This window comes from Trachurus trachurus (assembly GCF_905171665.1).
Source record: "Trachurus trachurus genome assembly, chromosome: 21".
Taxonomy (NCBI): domain Eukaryota; kingdom Metazoa; phylum Chordata; class Actinopteri; order Carangiformes; family Carangidae; genus Trachurus; species Trachurus trachurus.
Window position 1 is genome coordinate 22,753,593 of NC_139899.1, and position 16,765 is coordinate 22,770,357.

The 16,765-nt window shown below is 39.7% G+C and overlaps 1 protein-coding gene across 1 annotated transcript in view; it reads right to left on the reverse strand.

The window, feature by feature from the left end:
• Positions 1-547: 547 nt before the first annotated feature.
• Positions 548-16,765, reverse strand: part of cerkl (CERK like autophagy regulator) — a gene marked incomplete at both ends in the record, with an annotated part of 40,857 nt that continues 24,639 nt past the window's right edge. The window contains 11 exons of the mRNA XM_083996710.1: positions 548-626; positions 1,439-1,635; positions 4,102-4,198; positions 4,295-4,403; positions 4,525-4,556; positions 5,078-5,143; positions 5,312-5,489; positions 8,868-8,942; positions 9,381-9,511; positions 13,241-13,304; positions 14,004-14,135. Coding sequence (XP_083852836.1) covers positions 548-626; positions 1,439-1,635; positions 4,102-4,198; positions 4,295-4,403; positions 4,525-4,556; positions 5,078-5,143; positions 5,312-5,489; positions 8,868-8,942; positions 9,381-9,511; positions 13,241-13,304; positions 14,004-14,135 — 1,160 coding nt within the window. The remainder of the gene's footprint in view (positions 627-1,438; positions 1,636-4,101; positions 4,199-4,294; positions 4,404-4,524; positions 4,557-5,077; positions 5,144-5,311; positions 5,490-8,867; positions 8,943-9,380; positions 9,512-13,240; positions 13,305-14,003; positions 14,136-16,765) is intronic.

The window sequence follows — 16,765 nt, forward strand, 5'->3', positions numbered from 1 at the left end:
TTCAAATATAAAAACTGAAGTCTGTCTCTCTGATTCTGCAGCAGTGAACCAGACACAAAAATAAAAAATATAAATATTATGATATTTTTTTTTAAAAAAGAAAGAAAAATGCCACAAATATTAAAAACATTTGAGAAAAGCTGGTTTTTAAAATATGGTAAAATGTAAACATTAATTTGAATATAAAATATTAATCTTAATTTTCATTTAATTCAGATAATAAACTAATAAAGCACGGTTAATTTGAAGTAACGGCAGTGTATACGTTCACGTTGTGGTTATTAAAACTGCAATAATCAATTAAGTGGAAAAAGTCCAAGTCAGTAAATGCAGCAGAAACAGGAAGCTGCAAAACCTGCTGTTCTGTCTTTTCAGTTCCTTAAATGAAAGTTCAGTGTTTATATCACCGATGAATCTGTAGTGACCACCGATGAGTCATTATGGTTACCACAGCGACGTCTTTTTTCCCCCAACACACACACACACAGACACAGAGACACACGCAGGGACACACACGGAGACACACGGAGAGCGCCTCCAGCTGGACTCAGATGCAGCTGCAGGATGTTGTCGACTCGGCCTCGTCCACCTCCTCCCCGTACAGAGTGATGAGTCTCGGGTGAACCCTGAACACACCACACACACACACACCGACACACACACACAGTCAGATGTTTGTTAAGAAAGGTTGGAAACAGGTGCAGTTTGAATCCTCTTCTCTGATTTTCAATATGAAATACATTATTTTCATAATGAGATGTAAAATAACATGACATTATCATCAACACAGAGTGTAGAGAAACATTTTCTAAGTGGCTGAGAAGAACTTCTACAAAGTCTGAAGGGACGGATTTGAAAATGAATAAATAAATAATGATTATTTAAATTAAAGAAGCAGAGAAACATACGTCCTGAATTTAACAGACTGTTCACACTTCAGGACTCAAAAGCTGAGGCTGTTTGTTGTGTCAGGGAACTGGGTGTTGCTGTGCAGTCACACTGCCATACTAAATCAGCAAAGGAGATAAATGTGGAATATGGAAGATAAATAACCACATATTAAATATTATAAGCATTTAATTCATTTTCCTATATATTAGTTAATTTATTTTAGTGTATACTTATATATTTATAACCTTTAAGTCATTGCATGTTTCATTTTCTGGATATTTTTATGTAATTCGTCTGTTTTTATCCCAATATTTATACTGATTCTTATTCCCAGTTGTTTTACTTTTTCCTGTTGATTTCTTTCTTCTACATATTAATACACAACATGTGTCAGTATTTATAGAGAATAAGAAATTAAATTAATGATTTATTAACTTAATGCTCAGTGTGACATTGTTCATAATTGTATTTTTTAATTTTAATTACATATTATAAAGTTATTATTAGATTTTTTTGTCCCGTTCAGGAGTCGTGACCCTGATCGTACCTGACGAGCACTTCGTTAGCGATCTCCACCAGCTCTCCGTCGATGTTCCAGGGGAAGGCGGCTCCCTCCGATTGGATGATGGGCGTCGTTTTGGAGTTGCCCTCCTCCTCGCTCTCCTCCTCCGATTGGCTGATGGCGGAACACGGGCGGATCCTCACCGCTGACACGGCGTGCGTTTCCACGAAGGAGAAGCTGAACTGCAGACGGAAGATCAGACAGTCAAGACAGACAAACCGTGTGTGTGTGTGTGTGTGTGAGAGTGTGTGTGTGTGTGTGAGAGGGTCAAACAGAGGAGGTCAGAGAAGCTCGTTAAGATCCTGCTCGATAAGCAGCTTGTTGTTGATCTGCAGCGGTGACTGAGTTTCTTCCTGTTTGTTGTCCTGTTTTCTCCACTCTGAGGTCATGAAGCTCCAACAGGGGGCAGCAGAGACACACGGACATGGACACACACACACACACACACACACACACACACACACACACACACACACACACACACACACACACACGGTCTGTCCATCCTGTCTCCGTCCTGTCTCACTGCTCCACACCGACCTTGTGACCAAATTTCCAGTGTTGGATAACAGATACGCAAATAAACACAGTTAAGCGCTGTCACTGTAGAAACCTGACGACCTAATTAACACGTTTTACTTCCCCTGTATGTTCCTGAACACATCATACACGTTGTACTTCTTACTCCATCATAAAAACAACCGGAGGTATATAAAATCTGCTTAATTATGAACAATAATTATTACCCACACATCATGGTTTCAAGTTTCTCGAGTGTTTTCTCATCTTTAATTACAGTACAACTGGTTCATTTTGAGGTTTGGACTGTGGACAAAATCCGGCAGCGATGGTTTCACTTCTCAGCTCTGGTAAGAAACCAAACTAACAACAAGCCTATTAATTCCTATTTAAAACGATTATTACTCATTTCCATTCTTAAAATAGTTAAAGATAAATCTCATGTAGAAGCAGGAGTTCAGGAAATTAATCAACAATAACCAGAGAATACAGTTTAAAACACTCTGCATTCAGTGTTTTTCTTTAGGTATATTTACTTGATGATACCTTTTTGTATATTTTTGCAGGTTGGTAATATTACTGTGCTGCTAATTGAGTAAAATATCTAAAACTAATATTTTAGATAATTATGTAAGGATTCCTTAAGCAAAGACGTGTCTGAGTCTGGTTCTCACAATCATGCTGTTTTTAATTCCCGTTTATTTTCTTTTTTCTTTTTTCTTTCCACACAGGACTTTTTTTTTCACCTGGTGAAACCGACTCGGGTGAGGCTCAGACGGTTACGTGTTTCCTGCTCCTCCACCAGGATGCCCTGTCCCTGTCCTGTCGTGTTTGACGTTGAGCCGTCCGTCCAGATGTAGGTCGGTGAGTAAACAGCCTGTTTACTCTGCAGGACAGTGAACGCCTCACCGTCAGTATATTTAGTAAGTGGGTTAGTGTGTGGTCTGCCAGGCCGGGCCGAGCCGAACCAGGCTAATCTACTCATTAACTAGTTTGAGTTTAGGTCAAGAGTGAGAAGTACGTTGTTACATGAGCTGCTGAAGGTGATTTTTAATTACTTAATCTGCTGTTAGGTAACTCAGTTTCCCTCTGGGGTCAATAAAGTCTGATCTCTTATAAAATGCTTTTCCGCTGTGTTGCTAACCCTCCTTTTAACGAAGCCGGCGAGAAATCAATCCATGGAGCAATGGATAACGTTATATATCATATAAGCGTTGTGTTACAATGTGTATATTTGTGTAGTTTAATGTGTCATATAACCAAGAGTTTACGGGTTACAGGGGGGGGTTTGTGTCGCGGTGCCGCAGAGACGAGAGCTGTGACACCGGGGCGGCGGCACTGATCTTACAAGGTTGGTTTTCAGCCAAGAGACGCTACGTGGAAGGCAGAGAGCCTCCATTCTCCCTGGAACAAGTTACAAGTAATTTACTTACTTATACTACTTATATTATACTTTTGTACTTTATATATATATATATTACTCCAGTAAAAGTAAAAGGAACCCCAAAGAAAATTACTTGAGTAAAAGTATTAAAGTAGATCACATTAAATGTACTTTAGTATCAAAATGTACTTTATTGTCTTGCTGGCCTCAAGTAAGAAGGCCATCACAAAATGTTGGCTCCAGAAAAATGCTCCCACTACAAAATCTTTTGTTAATATTGTAAAACAACTACATGTACTAGAGCAAATGACATACTCAATCAGACTCCAAAAAGATCTAGGTGAAAAACGGTGGCAGAAATGGAAAGACTACTTAGCAAATGAATGAGACTGTATGCACACATTTGTCTTGAGGACTTATTGATCACCCCCGGACCTTGAATATGGGTAATTGTTCAATGTCTTGTATCTGTTTTTTGTTCTGTACTAAAAGTTAAAAATGACTTTTAAATAAAGAGTTTAAAAAAAAAAAAAAAGTACTTTATTTATTCATTTATTACTGTCATTATTATTATTAATAATAATAGAAAGTGTTTTGTTTTTTTCCACTTTCTATTGTCCTGTCATTGTGAGTTAATTTCATTTTTACTTGTGGACATTAAATTTTCCCCTGATTTGATTACATTGTGTGAGTTTGTTACTGTAACTTTGACCTGGAGCAGAGTTTGATTGACAGCTGCCCTCACCTGTCCACTGGAGCCGCTGTATCTCTTCAGGTGTTTGATGAACTCTGACCTGGAGGTGTTTCCCACGGCGATGAGCGCTGCGCTGCCATTGGCCAAACTGCCACAAACAGGAAGAAGAGGAGGAAGAGGAAGGTTACATTGGCATCACACAGGTGACATCATTACACATCGTCTCATCGTTACACCTGTGTACCTGGTGTTGGGGGCGAGTCCTCGCGGCGCGTGTGGGCTCAGACAGGGGATGGACATGACGCTGACGCTCAGGTACAGACCCTGATTGGTCACCCAGGACTCCTCCCCCTCTGCATCAGCAAATCACAGAGAGATACAGTAGATCGTAAATACGGACGAGTTGATCACGACCAAAAAACCTGAAACGGCTTCGACTTTCTGACTAAAAACACTTTAACTACAGACGCTCACCTGAATCTGGGTCCTGGTCCTGATCCTGGCGTCTGAGGAACCAGATCAAACTTTGTTTTAATCTTCACTGAGAGACATGAGACATAACTACAAGTGTGTAATACAACACTTTTATCTTTGTTTGACTGAGAGCTGATCAACACAGAGCTGCAGACAAAAAACTGGAAACACCTCAGTTTTTGTATTGATTTAACAAACAAGAGAAAATATCTTAATCTTTGTGAGCTAACTGGCTTCAGCTTTAGCTCTAGCTATATATTCACCGTACAGATGTTGCAGAGTTTGAACAGTTTAGTTTATTTGTTTCATTCATTGAAAAAATTAAATAAAAATGGTTTAATACAAAAAATTATGCAACTCCCGAATGAAAGGGGGCAGAAAGAAGCAAAAGTATGTAGTCTAACCCCTTTATTCCAATAAATTATTTTACAGATTAAATAATGCAGGTATCAAAACAAAAGAATGAAGAAAAAAAATAGAATAAAATAAATTTAAATAATGGCTGCAAATCAGCCATCAGCTCTTCATCCTAGGTAAATTTACAGTTTCTTACCGACGTTCAAACAGTTTCGTGGCCGATTTCTTCGCTGGGAGGAAAGACAGCTGACAGTCCTCTGGTCTGAGAGAGACAGAAAAGGAATATGAATACTTTTTTTTTTTTTTTAATCAAAATCTAAATTAAAAAGCTGCTTTTTGAACCTGAATTCAGGTAAATCACTGATTTATTTAAGAAAAGCTTACAAATTAACTTATTGTAACTTTAGATGTGTCTGTGTTTGTGTGTCACCTTAGTCGAGCTAGCGTCTTCACCAGAGCGTATTCCCGTCTCCGTGACGACGGCATCCACCTCTTCTTCTCTGCCCGCGCTAAGCTCCGCCCACCGAAGCCGAACATGGCGGAGAAACCGAACCGCACCAGCTGACCGAGAGACGAGAAGCTGCACATGTCGACCTGCTGCAGGTGACCTGTAGGGGGGCGAAGAAGAAGAAGAAGATCCTGGTGATGATGAATAATTATTAAAAACACACACACACGGGGACACACACACACACACACACACACACACACACACACACACACACACACACACACACAGACACACACACAGCCTGTAAGGAGGCCAAGTGGTCTTATGGTGAGAAGCTCATTAATATTCATGAGAAGCAGCACTCCAAATACGGGCGACAGAAGGAGGTCAGGAATATGTGTGTGGTTGTGTGTGTGTGTGTGTGTGTGTGTGTGTGTGTGTGTGTGTGTGTGTGTGTGTGTGTGTTTGTGTCCATAGACGTCCATCAGTGGACTCACATTGCAGGAGTGGGACCAGTTTCTGGCTGAACATCTGTCCAGTCCGACTCCAAGAACTCAGGCAACATTTCTGTCATTTATTATTATTTTTTAGATATTTTCAAGATTTCTTTTGAATTTCCGTCGTTTCCGTTCTGATTTTCTCATGTGCAAAATCAAAAATATGCATAAAAACAGGTGGATGAAAACTGAGCTTTGTTTGTGTTGTTGTTGTAACTCTTCACTAAACAGTTGGACAGATCTCAATTTGGCGGGAAATGTTTCTTTGCGTATGACGAAATCAATAAATGTTCAGTTTACGTCTGTCCCATAGAAACATCATAGAAACAAGACTATAAATAAATAAATCAATAAATAGTGTTATGCCACATCAAATTTTTTGTGACTTCTTGTTTACGTCACATGTTTCCGAGGGTTTCTGATTGGCTGTATTTCGTTACAGATTTTTAAATATGCGAGGATCAGTAAGAGAAGCTTTCTTCTCCTGTAGAGTTGAACTGTCTTTGTCTTTTTCTTTAACATGAAACACACTGTACTGTATGTAAAACACAGATGTTGGAGTCTCCAGGTTTAAACCTTTCACCAGTCCATCACTTTCTCAAATATAGTTTATCACATGGATCGCTCTGGATGAAACAGGGATGTCACGTCTCCTCACAGCTTTAATCACAAAGTTATAGAAGCAACAGGAATAAAAAACAAACAAAAAAATCAAACTTATTCCACCGATGAGATTTAACAAGATGTCTTATCAGCTTTCAGATGGACGACATACACTCTCTCTCACACACACACACACTCTCTCTCGGTGCCATCTGGCCACATACCTGCTGTAACCTACTGAACTGCCGCCTCCCCACCTGTCTGTCTGTCTGTCTGACTGACTGCCTGTCTGTCTCTCTGGATAGAATCTGATTTCCTCACCATATGGCCTGTTATCTCTCTCGCTCTCTCTCTCTCTCTCTGCGTGTGTGTGTTGTGGGGATTATAGCTGAGACGGTCAGTGTGTCAGTGAGATCAAACCTGCAACGCTTCTTAAAGATGTAACCAATTATACTGTGTATTTTGACTGTGAACTTAAGTGATCGATAGCATTATATTATATTGTCTGTTTCTCAACTGATCTGTTATTTATTTTACTTGTAAAATTGTCATTTTATAAACATTATATTTCATAACATGTCAATCATTGAGCTTATTAGTTGTGTTATATTAGTGGACAGAGTCGGGCTGCTGCTGCTTCCACTTATTTCTTCGATGTTTGTCTCATCACTGTCTCTAAAGCAATATTCACTATATAATCACTGATTTGTCCACCTCCAAAATAGTTCTGTCAGCTTTTTTGTACGTAATTTTTAGCTCAGTATTTTGTTGAAGGGACTACGAGGAGTTTTGGAAAGCAAAGTGTTTTCTCACTACATTTCCCATGAGCCTCTGTGCACACGGTGAAATTCTTGGACCGGCGCAAGATCCGGTCGACCACTAAATAATAGTATCAAAATAACTATAGACAAAACAATATATTTATCGAAAATGGGCCCATTAACAAGTGTGGGTAACGTAGATTCATCCACATTAATATGAGACTCTTTCATAACCAAAAACAAACTCCTCGGGGTCTCTTTAGTAAATTGTCCCCGTGTTGTAATGTCACTGTGAAACTGCTGAGTGTGTATGGACATAAATGACTTGCACATCTCCACAGGATGGATGGATGGATGGATGGATGGATGGATGGATGGATGGATGGATGGATGGATGGATGGATGGATTTATTGTCTGCCCCAAAGGGCAGCAGAAATTTATCTTTGACAGGGCTCATCACTTTACATACACTCATTGATTGATATCTTATTATCAATAGGTCATAACTGTTCAGGTATGTTCACCTGGTTGTGGCGTGAACACACCTGAACTCACCTGAACTCACCGTGGGAACGGCTTCGGCTTCCTGCCTGGGAATTTTTAAACTGTTTTCTATTGTTGAGGAATTAGTATTTTTTTTAAAGCCACTCATTACTCCCATCTGTCTCACACACACACACACAGTATTAATTAATGTTAATGAACCCCCATCTCACTGGTCGGCAGGTTGTACCTGAGAGGGGGGGAGGGGAGGCGAGGAGGGGGTGGGGATCAGTAAAGGGGGCGTGGCCACAGCGAGTAAAGCTGTGATTTAGAGTGAAACTGATCCTGCTGTTAGACATCTGTCCTCACCCCCCAAACTTCTGTTTTGGTTTTTTTTCTTTTTTTCTGGGAAGCGTTTGTTTTCAATCTGCAAACCTGTCTGAGTGAGAGCGTCAGCCAGTCACATCAAAGATCAGCAAGGATGGCCACTGATTGGCTCGCTGAGAGTTGGTTCAAGTAAACTGACTATAGATAAATAATAGATAGAACCCAGCCAACTATAGATCTGTAGCCAATAGAGTTGTTTCTACAGATTATTGTGTATTGTGTATGGATCCCCATTAGTCATCATCACCCTAGTGAAGACTATTCTTCCTGGGGTTCATTTAAAAACAAGACAAACAACTTTATACAGCGAAATAGTCGAGCAATAAAGTCAGAACACAAAAATATTAAATAATAACAAAGATCACATGTACAATCAATACAACAAATAAGATAAAAACTACAAACTATTCCCAATTTTTTCGATAATCGGTATCAGCCGTTTTTTTCACCGATAACCAATAAAATAAAAATGTATTTTCTAAACGCACTCCTTTGGCTCTAATGTAGCTGTCTCTCTGTCTGAAGTCACGACTCTTAGCTGTATAACAATGTCCCGCCCACTGAACCAAGATCTGTGTTGGAGTTTAAGTATTATTCTACAACGATTTGAGGTATTTTTTATCACAGATTTTCACAGTGAACAAAAAGAAACAAACAGTTTACTATTCACTCTGATCCCTAAATGTTTACTGCAAATGAATATAATTCTATACATATTGGTTATCGTCATATCAGTTGATCCCTAACAAAAATCCTTTAAGAAAAAGAAAAATATAGTGTGATCTAGAACAAGCAGAACCTACCTAAGATGATGTGAAGAGCTGCAGTGACGGGATCTCTGACTCCATGAACAGAACAGGAAACCACGTCTGTGGAGCCTGTGAAGACAGTTAGTTAATGTAAGAAAATTATGTTGGATCTAATAATTCATAATAATAATTTTATTGATAAAGCACATCTCAAAACAGTGTAACAAAGTGCTTTACAAGACAATGAAATAAATGATAAAGTAAGATAAAAACAACAAAGATCGTAGCAACCCAGTAAAACAGAACAAAGCAAAAACAATCCAAGTACAATGTAAGGATGGCAAAACGAGAAGACGGAAAGAAAATAGAGGATGAAGTGATTATGTATCATACAGTAGAAGGCCATTCGATAAATGTGCGTTTTTAGCAGAGTTTTAAAAGCAGACACTGATTTGTCCGAGTCCAAGCTCCTCAGGAAGATTGTTCCAGAGTTGAGGAGCCCTAAAAGCAAAAGCACCGTCACAGTCTAGTTCTACTGTGTGTGGATGTGTCTTCTCTCTCTCTCACCAGCAGGGATGATCCCCAGTGGCAGCGCTGGTTTCACTGGTTTCTCTGGAGAGTCTGCATCCAGCTGAGCTCTGAAGACCAGAGCGTGACACAGCTCTGCCACCGAGCCGTCGCCCCCGACACACACCACCCTGACGGACAGACGGGTGGAGACAGGACAGGTAGGAACAATACAAAGTCATCACACTAACAATCGCACCTTTCATACATCATGGTCCTAAATAAAATAAAATGCATCTGTATCACAAACAACTGAAAATGGTCAACTTCATCTTTTAACGTGTATCTAAGATTTTTAATAAGAGTGTTGGTTGTTATATAACATGTGAAAACTGTGGTTTATTCTGTTTAAACAGCGTTAAAAAACGTGTTTATAAACCAACATGTCTGTCATTGGTTGGTAGTTTGGTCAAACTAGATGTATTGAAAGATTATTGATACCCAGCCCTATCAGTTGATGACTTCAATTTCACAATAAAGGCCCCATGGATTATTTTACTTTGATAGACTCAGAAAAATCAAAAGTCTCAGTGCTTCAGTTTAAAGCATTAAATAACTGCTGTACAATTTTTTTTAAATTGTCTTTTTATAGAAAAGAAAGTTTACTGAATCTTGTTGGTAAAAATTTTATGTTGCATTTGTGAACACAGTTGAACCAGATGAGTTTTACTTTGAAAGGCAGCATTGATTGTCAGGGCTATAACTTCCTGTTAAGTAATGATCTCTATTGATTTTTATCAAAATGTATAAGTTTAGATATCACAGCATAACATATTTGTCAGGAATATAATCATGGACTAATTTATATCATCGATTCTAATCCTGAGAGTTTCTTCTATCATAATTCATACAGCACCTACTGTACTTCTTGCGACATCGAAGAGTCTGAACTCAAAGTTTCTACATTCATTTTTCCTGGTGAGGTTTATGATAAAGCTCTGTTTACAAACATGTCCACTTATATGAAGTAAACAAACCCCCTCGGTGTATGTTTGAATAGCCATCTGACGCTGTCTGTGGAAAAAAAAATGCAGCTTTGAGGGATGTAAACAGCGTAAGATCGGTCTGCTCTCATTATACGCTGCTGTGACGATGCAGGGACAGACACAACTACTGCAGGAAAATCTTCAGATTAATTCTTTTAAACCTAAAATATTAGGAAACTAGAGCCCTATTGAATTTGCCCTGAATTGTCCTTTAATATCCTGAGCTCATAGGATGGACAGTGTGTGAAATTATTTGGTTTTCTTTCCAGATTAAATACCGTGAAAATTCACAGGGAACTGGAGAAAATTAATTAATCATCCTTAACCAGAATAACATAGTTGACGGTGTAAATAACGACCTAATGTAAAGTTATGAGATTTTACAGGAATGAATATTTGTTGTGACAGTTGTGATAAATTAAATATGAGACACTGTATTTTTTACATTATTGTTTGTTCTGAGGATGTTGCTGGGGAACAAAAACTAAAGTTAAGAAATAATGAGTATGAAAGAAGTTATGTCTTATGTTATGTTTTTGTTTGGTCGTAGTAAAGACAATAATATCACTCGTCATAACGCGGTTGTCTGACGGGTCTGTCCTTGTTTTCAGGCGCTCACTGGAAAGCGAGAAGGTTCCTCTGCACAGTTTTTACAGCGTTTGCTGTAAATGTGAGGTGAACTGGCTCCGCCCCCGCCCCCTCTGCCCTCCCCCCTGTGTATGGGATTACCTGAAGCTCCGGTCGCCACGGTGACAGCCAGCCTAATTGGCAAATGTAGGTTTCAACCAAATCCTCGCCAGAGCAGCACACACACACACACACACACACACACACACACACACACTCAGCAGCTAGCTTAGCAACGCTGAGCTAATCTTCTCTAAGCACATTAAGCTTTATGAGGGCTGAGCACAAAAGCTGCTTACACACACACACACACACACACACACACACACACACACACACGAACATGGACCCTCATGGAAAGAGTGATGGGAGTTTGATCAGTGTCTATGAGTTTGTTGTTATTTATTTTATTCAGATGAAATGTTAATTTCACTTTAATTAAAGCGGCCGTTAGCTCGTTAACATTTAGTGTTTGACTTCACCTGATTCTGTGTGTGTGTGTGTGTGTGTGTGTGTGTGTGTGTGTGTGTGTGTGTGTGTGTGTGTGTGTGTGTGTGTGTGTGTGTGTGTGTGTGTGTGTGTGTGATGGGTGTTTGTGTGTGTCTGTTGTGTAATGAGACGAGGTCAGTGTGTTTCAGTGTCAACCTCTGACAGTGAGCTGCTGTTTGATTATCTGGTTCAGTTCAGTTCAGTCTATTATTGGAGGATGATGATGTCACAGGTTTAACTTTTATTTAACCTAAACGTCCAACTTCAATGTAAGAATCAGTTCTGTATTTTATAAATAGAGCTCTTTTGGCTTTATTTGTAAATGTTAGACTTTATTCTACCCTGTCAAATTTAAGGGACCTTTTATCTAATTTTTGTCTAATTTTTCCATCACTAATAATAACATTGGAAATGTTTTTGGGGAAGTTTACACTCAAGTGACCAAACCCATTATCAGAGACTGTTAAGGTGTAGGTCTTTTCTCCTGTTGCATTAAAATGGGACATATCGATAATATCAATACAAACAGTAACACAAAGACCCAAACTGTGTTAACTAAAGTCTGATGTCACATTTTTCATCATAATATTTACATTATAAGCGCAAGAAAAATCACTACAGCTCTATATTGAAATAGACGAACTCACTACAGTATGTGGATCATGAGCTGGTGAGGGCGCCAACATCTCAGCCTGGGAGATGTACTGTAACATTAGCCTCAGTCTTTTAGTGTCATTGCGTGCGGTCCTGATTAACAGGATTGTTGCTTTCAAACAAGTCAACAGGAGACGTTGTTTTGACCGACTCAGGGTGAAGTTAATGTCAGTTCAATTAGCTCGCTATAGCTAATTGAGTCAGCATTGTTTCAGTCCATGGCTACTGGCTAGTGGCTACTAAAGCTGCTTTGGTTAAAAGTCTGTCTGAAAAAATCTAAAGAATCACTGTTTATAAAAAAAAAAAAACCCAAAAATGTCATAAGTACATCTGAATTATTAAATAAACTCTCTAATAAACATACGTTTCTCTGTGCAGCTGAAGGAGATACAACTATCTGACTGAATCCTGTATCCACTGTTTACCTAAATCGGTAATGACACTTACTGAAGCTTTTCCCTAAACCACACTACTGCAAAAACTAAATTGTCACTGAAAAACCTTCAATACATTAATATATCAGCTTCTTAGCTGCTCTCCTTTTGTTTACAACATTTCATGCCATGTGGCAGAACCCAGTAAAAGAAACGCATGAGATAATGACATGTGGTTTTAAAGAGGAACTATGCAAGTGTTGTTGCTTTTCCGCTGTTTTGCTAACCCTCCTCTCGGCCATGTGCATTTGTATCAATCAACTGAGCGGTACATAACATTAAATATCATATACAGTGTTACAATGTGTATATTTGTGTAGTTTAATCTGTCATAAACAAGAGATTACGGGTTACGGGTGGCGTTTGTGATCCTGCAAAGTTGTTTTTCAGCCAAGAGACGCTAGGTCGAAGGCAGAGAGCCGCCATTCTCCCTCGTAACAAGTTACATGTCATTTATTCAACCATCACAATTCCTCCGAAGCTGTTTAATTAGCATAGTTGAGCTAAAAATCCTGCATAGCTCCTCTTTAAAGAATAACAACTGAAAACTGAAAATTTAAAATGTAACTTTTTATACAAAATTTTCTAAACTTAACATGTGGCCAGAAATCTGCTATTTTTAGAGAAAAAAGACTGAAGTGTTAATTTTAATATCGCAGAAACAACTAACCCATCATATTCATCCAGCTTGCATTCCTTCATCACTGAGAGAGCGTGACCCTTCCTCTCCGTCACTGGAGAGAGTGAGAGAGAGAGAGACAGGTAGAAAGAGGGAGAGGTAAACAGATGGAGAGACATTGAGACAGATAGACGGACAGAGAGTGTTCATGCATGTGTGTGGTCACATGTACACAAGTGTGTGTTCGGTGGCTGCCAAAAAAAAAAAAAAGTCGGACAACGGATATCACACCATCTGCTGAGAGGAGGAGGAGGAGGAGGAAACCAGGATCAGAGAGGAGAGAGGGAGAAGAGAGAGAGAGGGATAGGATGAAAGGAGGAAAGAGAAGCAAACAAGAACAAAAGAAAGGATGCGGAGGGAGGAGGAGGAGGAAAGGGGGGGGTGAGGACACAAGGAAAGGAGGAGATGAAGGAGGAGGGGAGGAAAGGAAACAAGGAGAGGAGCAGGTTGTCTCCCTGTGTCACAACAGATGGGCTAAGCTCCGCCCCCTGTATCAGGTTACCTAGCGACCAGAGACTGCCATTAACTGTGACCTTTGGACCTCCTCTACACACACACACAGATTTCACATCTTCTCTCATGTCGATGAAGACCGGATCAAACTGCTTTAACAGTTCTCCACAAAACTTACTTTATCATGTTTATCAAACAACTTTTAAAACTTAGTCTCGGTGTGACGTTTGAAATAACAATCAATCAATAGTATTTATTGTAAAACTGATCGGTAGAGAAGGAAACAGGTGGACGGACTGACCGGTGATGTCGGTGCGGACGTCCGCCATCTTGAATAGTGGAGCCACGTGTTCTCTGTAGATGTGAACGGCCTCTTTCCTGTGGCTGCCGGGGTTGATGAACACCTTCACGTACCGGGGGCGACTGCTGAAGCCTGCACACACACACACACACACAAAAAAACCACACTGTAAACAGCTACAAACACATAACACAGTTACTTAATGAAAATAAAACGTTTTATTCACTTTTTATTCTGTAGGTTAACGTTTTGGTCCAGTCAGAAACATCTGAAACTTTTTGGTTTTGTACAGAAGATTTTGTTAATCCCCTTTAGCAAACTTTAAATTCAAACAGTTCAATATTGGAAAATTCAGGGCCAAAGTTTTGGGATATAAATGATTTCTAGATAATGAACAAAACTTTAAAGGGATAGTTCAATATTTTGGCAAATTGGCCCATTGCCATAATCCCTATAGTCCTAGCAGTACGTTTGTTACCTTCAATTGTCGGACTGGAGATCCTACGACTTTTAATCCAGCGTGATAAATTTATATTTGGTTTGTAGCAAAAACAAAAAAACAACATTAAAACTAATCAAACTTTTTCCAAATGTATTATATAGTCCAACACATTTACTCTTTTGTCCCTCAGAGTCAACATCAACAGAATAAAGAAGTGATGTCCATGACGTTATTTTCTGACTATTGAGTAAAATATCGAGTGTCAACTTAAGTAGTCGTTGAGTGAACAAGGAGTCTCCTCTGCAGCTGTGAACACACTCTTCTATACTTATTAATCTGCCTGTCTTCATGGTTATTATTAATCATCATTATTAATCGGTTAGTTTAGAAAATGTTTTTAAAAAGTAGTGAAAATGACTAAAATGATAGTGATCTCATTGCCTCCAGCTTCTTGAATTCTCTTATTGTTCGATATAAATTAAACATACTTGGGTTTTGGTCTGTTGTTCAGACCCTTTAATGTCTGTGAATTATCCATTAATGGATTAATTAGAACAATAATCAGCTGATTAACTAGTAATAATCCTGCCTGGAATAAACACAGATCACACTACACACTATTATCATAAATTAACTACACACTTCTGCACATGACCTTAGTCTGGATTAACATAAATTCAGACGACTACAGGTCTGTATGAATGAATAGTAGATTATACTCAGAAGAGTAGACGCTGGTACACTTGTGTGTGTGTCAGTGTGTGTGTGTGTGGTTACGTGGTATCGACCCCGAACTACAGGCGCACACACACTCACACACTGAACCCCTGTACAGCTCATCATTAGACAGATTTAGAGACCGCATTATAAATCCCCATAGACCAGCACAGATCAATATACACACACACACACACACACACACACACAACACACACACCAGCTCCATTATCCAGCTCATTACAATAATCTGCTCCCAAAAGGCCGTGACCTCGCCCTGTTAATGACCCCATGCACACACACACACACACACACACACACACACACACACTGGGCGCCCCCTGCCATCACTTCACCCCACGGCTCTGACCAGCTCCTGTGAGGAGGAGCTGCCTCACACACTCACACACACACACACACACACACACACACACACACACACACACACACACACACACACACACACACACACACACACACACACACACACACACACACACACACACACCAGAAGCCCCAGAATAACTGAGTTCTGTCTGTGTTTCTAGTTTTAATAAAACCCTGCAGCAGTTACTGGACTAAATCTTCAAATTTTTCTAAAGTAAAACAGACGATAGTTGCAGCCGCGATTGATGAGACTCAGGAAGCGTCCATCCGAGCGTTTCCATGGCAACACCAGGAGCCCAATGTGACTCTTAAAGAAATAGTTCACCTGATGAATACTCCGGAGTAGTTTTTTATTCCTCAAAGTGCATCTGGAGACCCGGGAGGGGGGTCCGTAGTCCAACGAAACCCTTATATGAGAGTCAATAGGGCCCGACACAAAAAGGTCCATGAAACTACACAAAAAACGTTGTAATATTCCTCCACACTGCTCGTTCGCTGCAATCCAAGTGTCCTGAAGGGATATAGTCCAGAGTTTACTCGAAACGACGTCAATTACGTATCAGAGCGCGCCCCAGGCAAATTTAATACAGGACTGTTTAGGCTGTAAAAATGTCCTAAATGACGTTGTTTCGAGTAAACTCTGGACTATATCCCTTCAGGACACTTGAATTGCAGCGGACGAGCAGTAAGGAGGAATATTACAAAGTTTTTTGTGTAGTTTTATGGACGTTTTTGTGTCGGGTCCTATTGACTCTCATATAAGGACTATGAACCAGCCTCCCAGGTCTCCAGATGCACTTTGAGGAATAAAAAACTACTCCAGAGTATTCATCAGAATGAGGGTGAGTCAATAATGACTTGAGAATTTCCTTTTTTGGTGAACTATTCCTTTAAAAAAAACCCTGGTTATTAAACGATGAACTTGATTTAATTAAAACTCCTAAAGCGAGAGCAGAGGGAGAGCAGCTTTTGTCTGCGTAAGTTGTAACTTTGTCCACTTCAATGCCCGACTCCACCGTAGGAAATCAGAGCACTGACAACACATGTGGTGCAACACCTCACTGTCGTAGAGTCCAAACAGTGTAGAGACTTTGTTTTACACCTGTAAATCAATTTAATCTCTGATTCATTCAGTTAACACAAGAAAAATAGTATCTCTCCGCCCCCCCCCCCCTCCCTCTCAGTCTCCCAGGAGATGATGTCATTCCCTATGTTG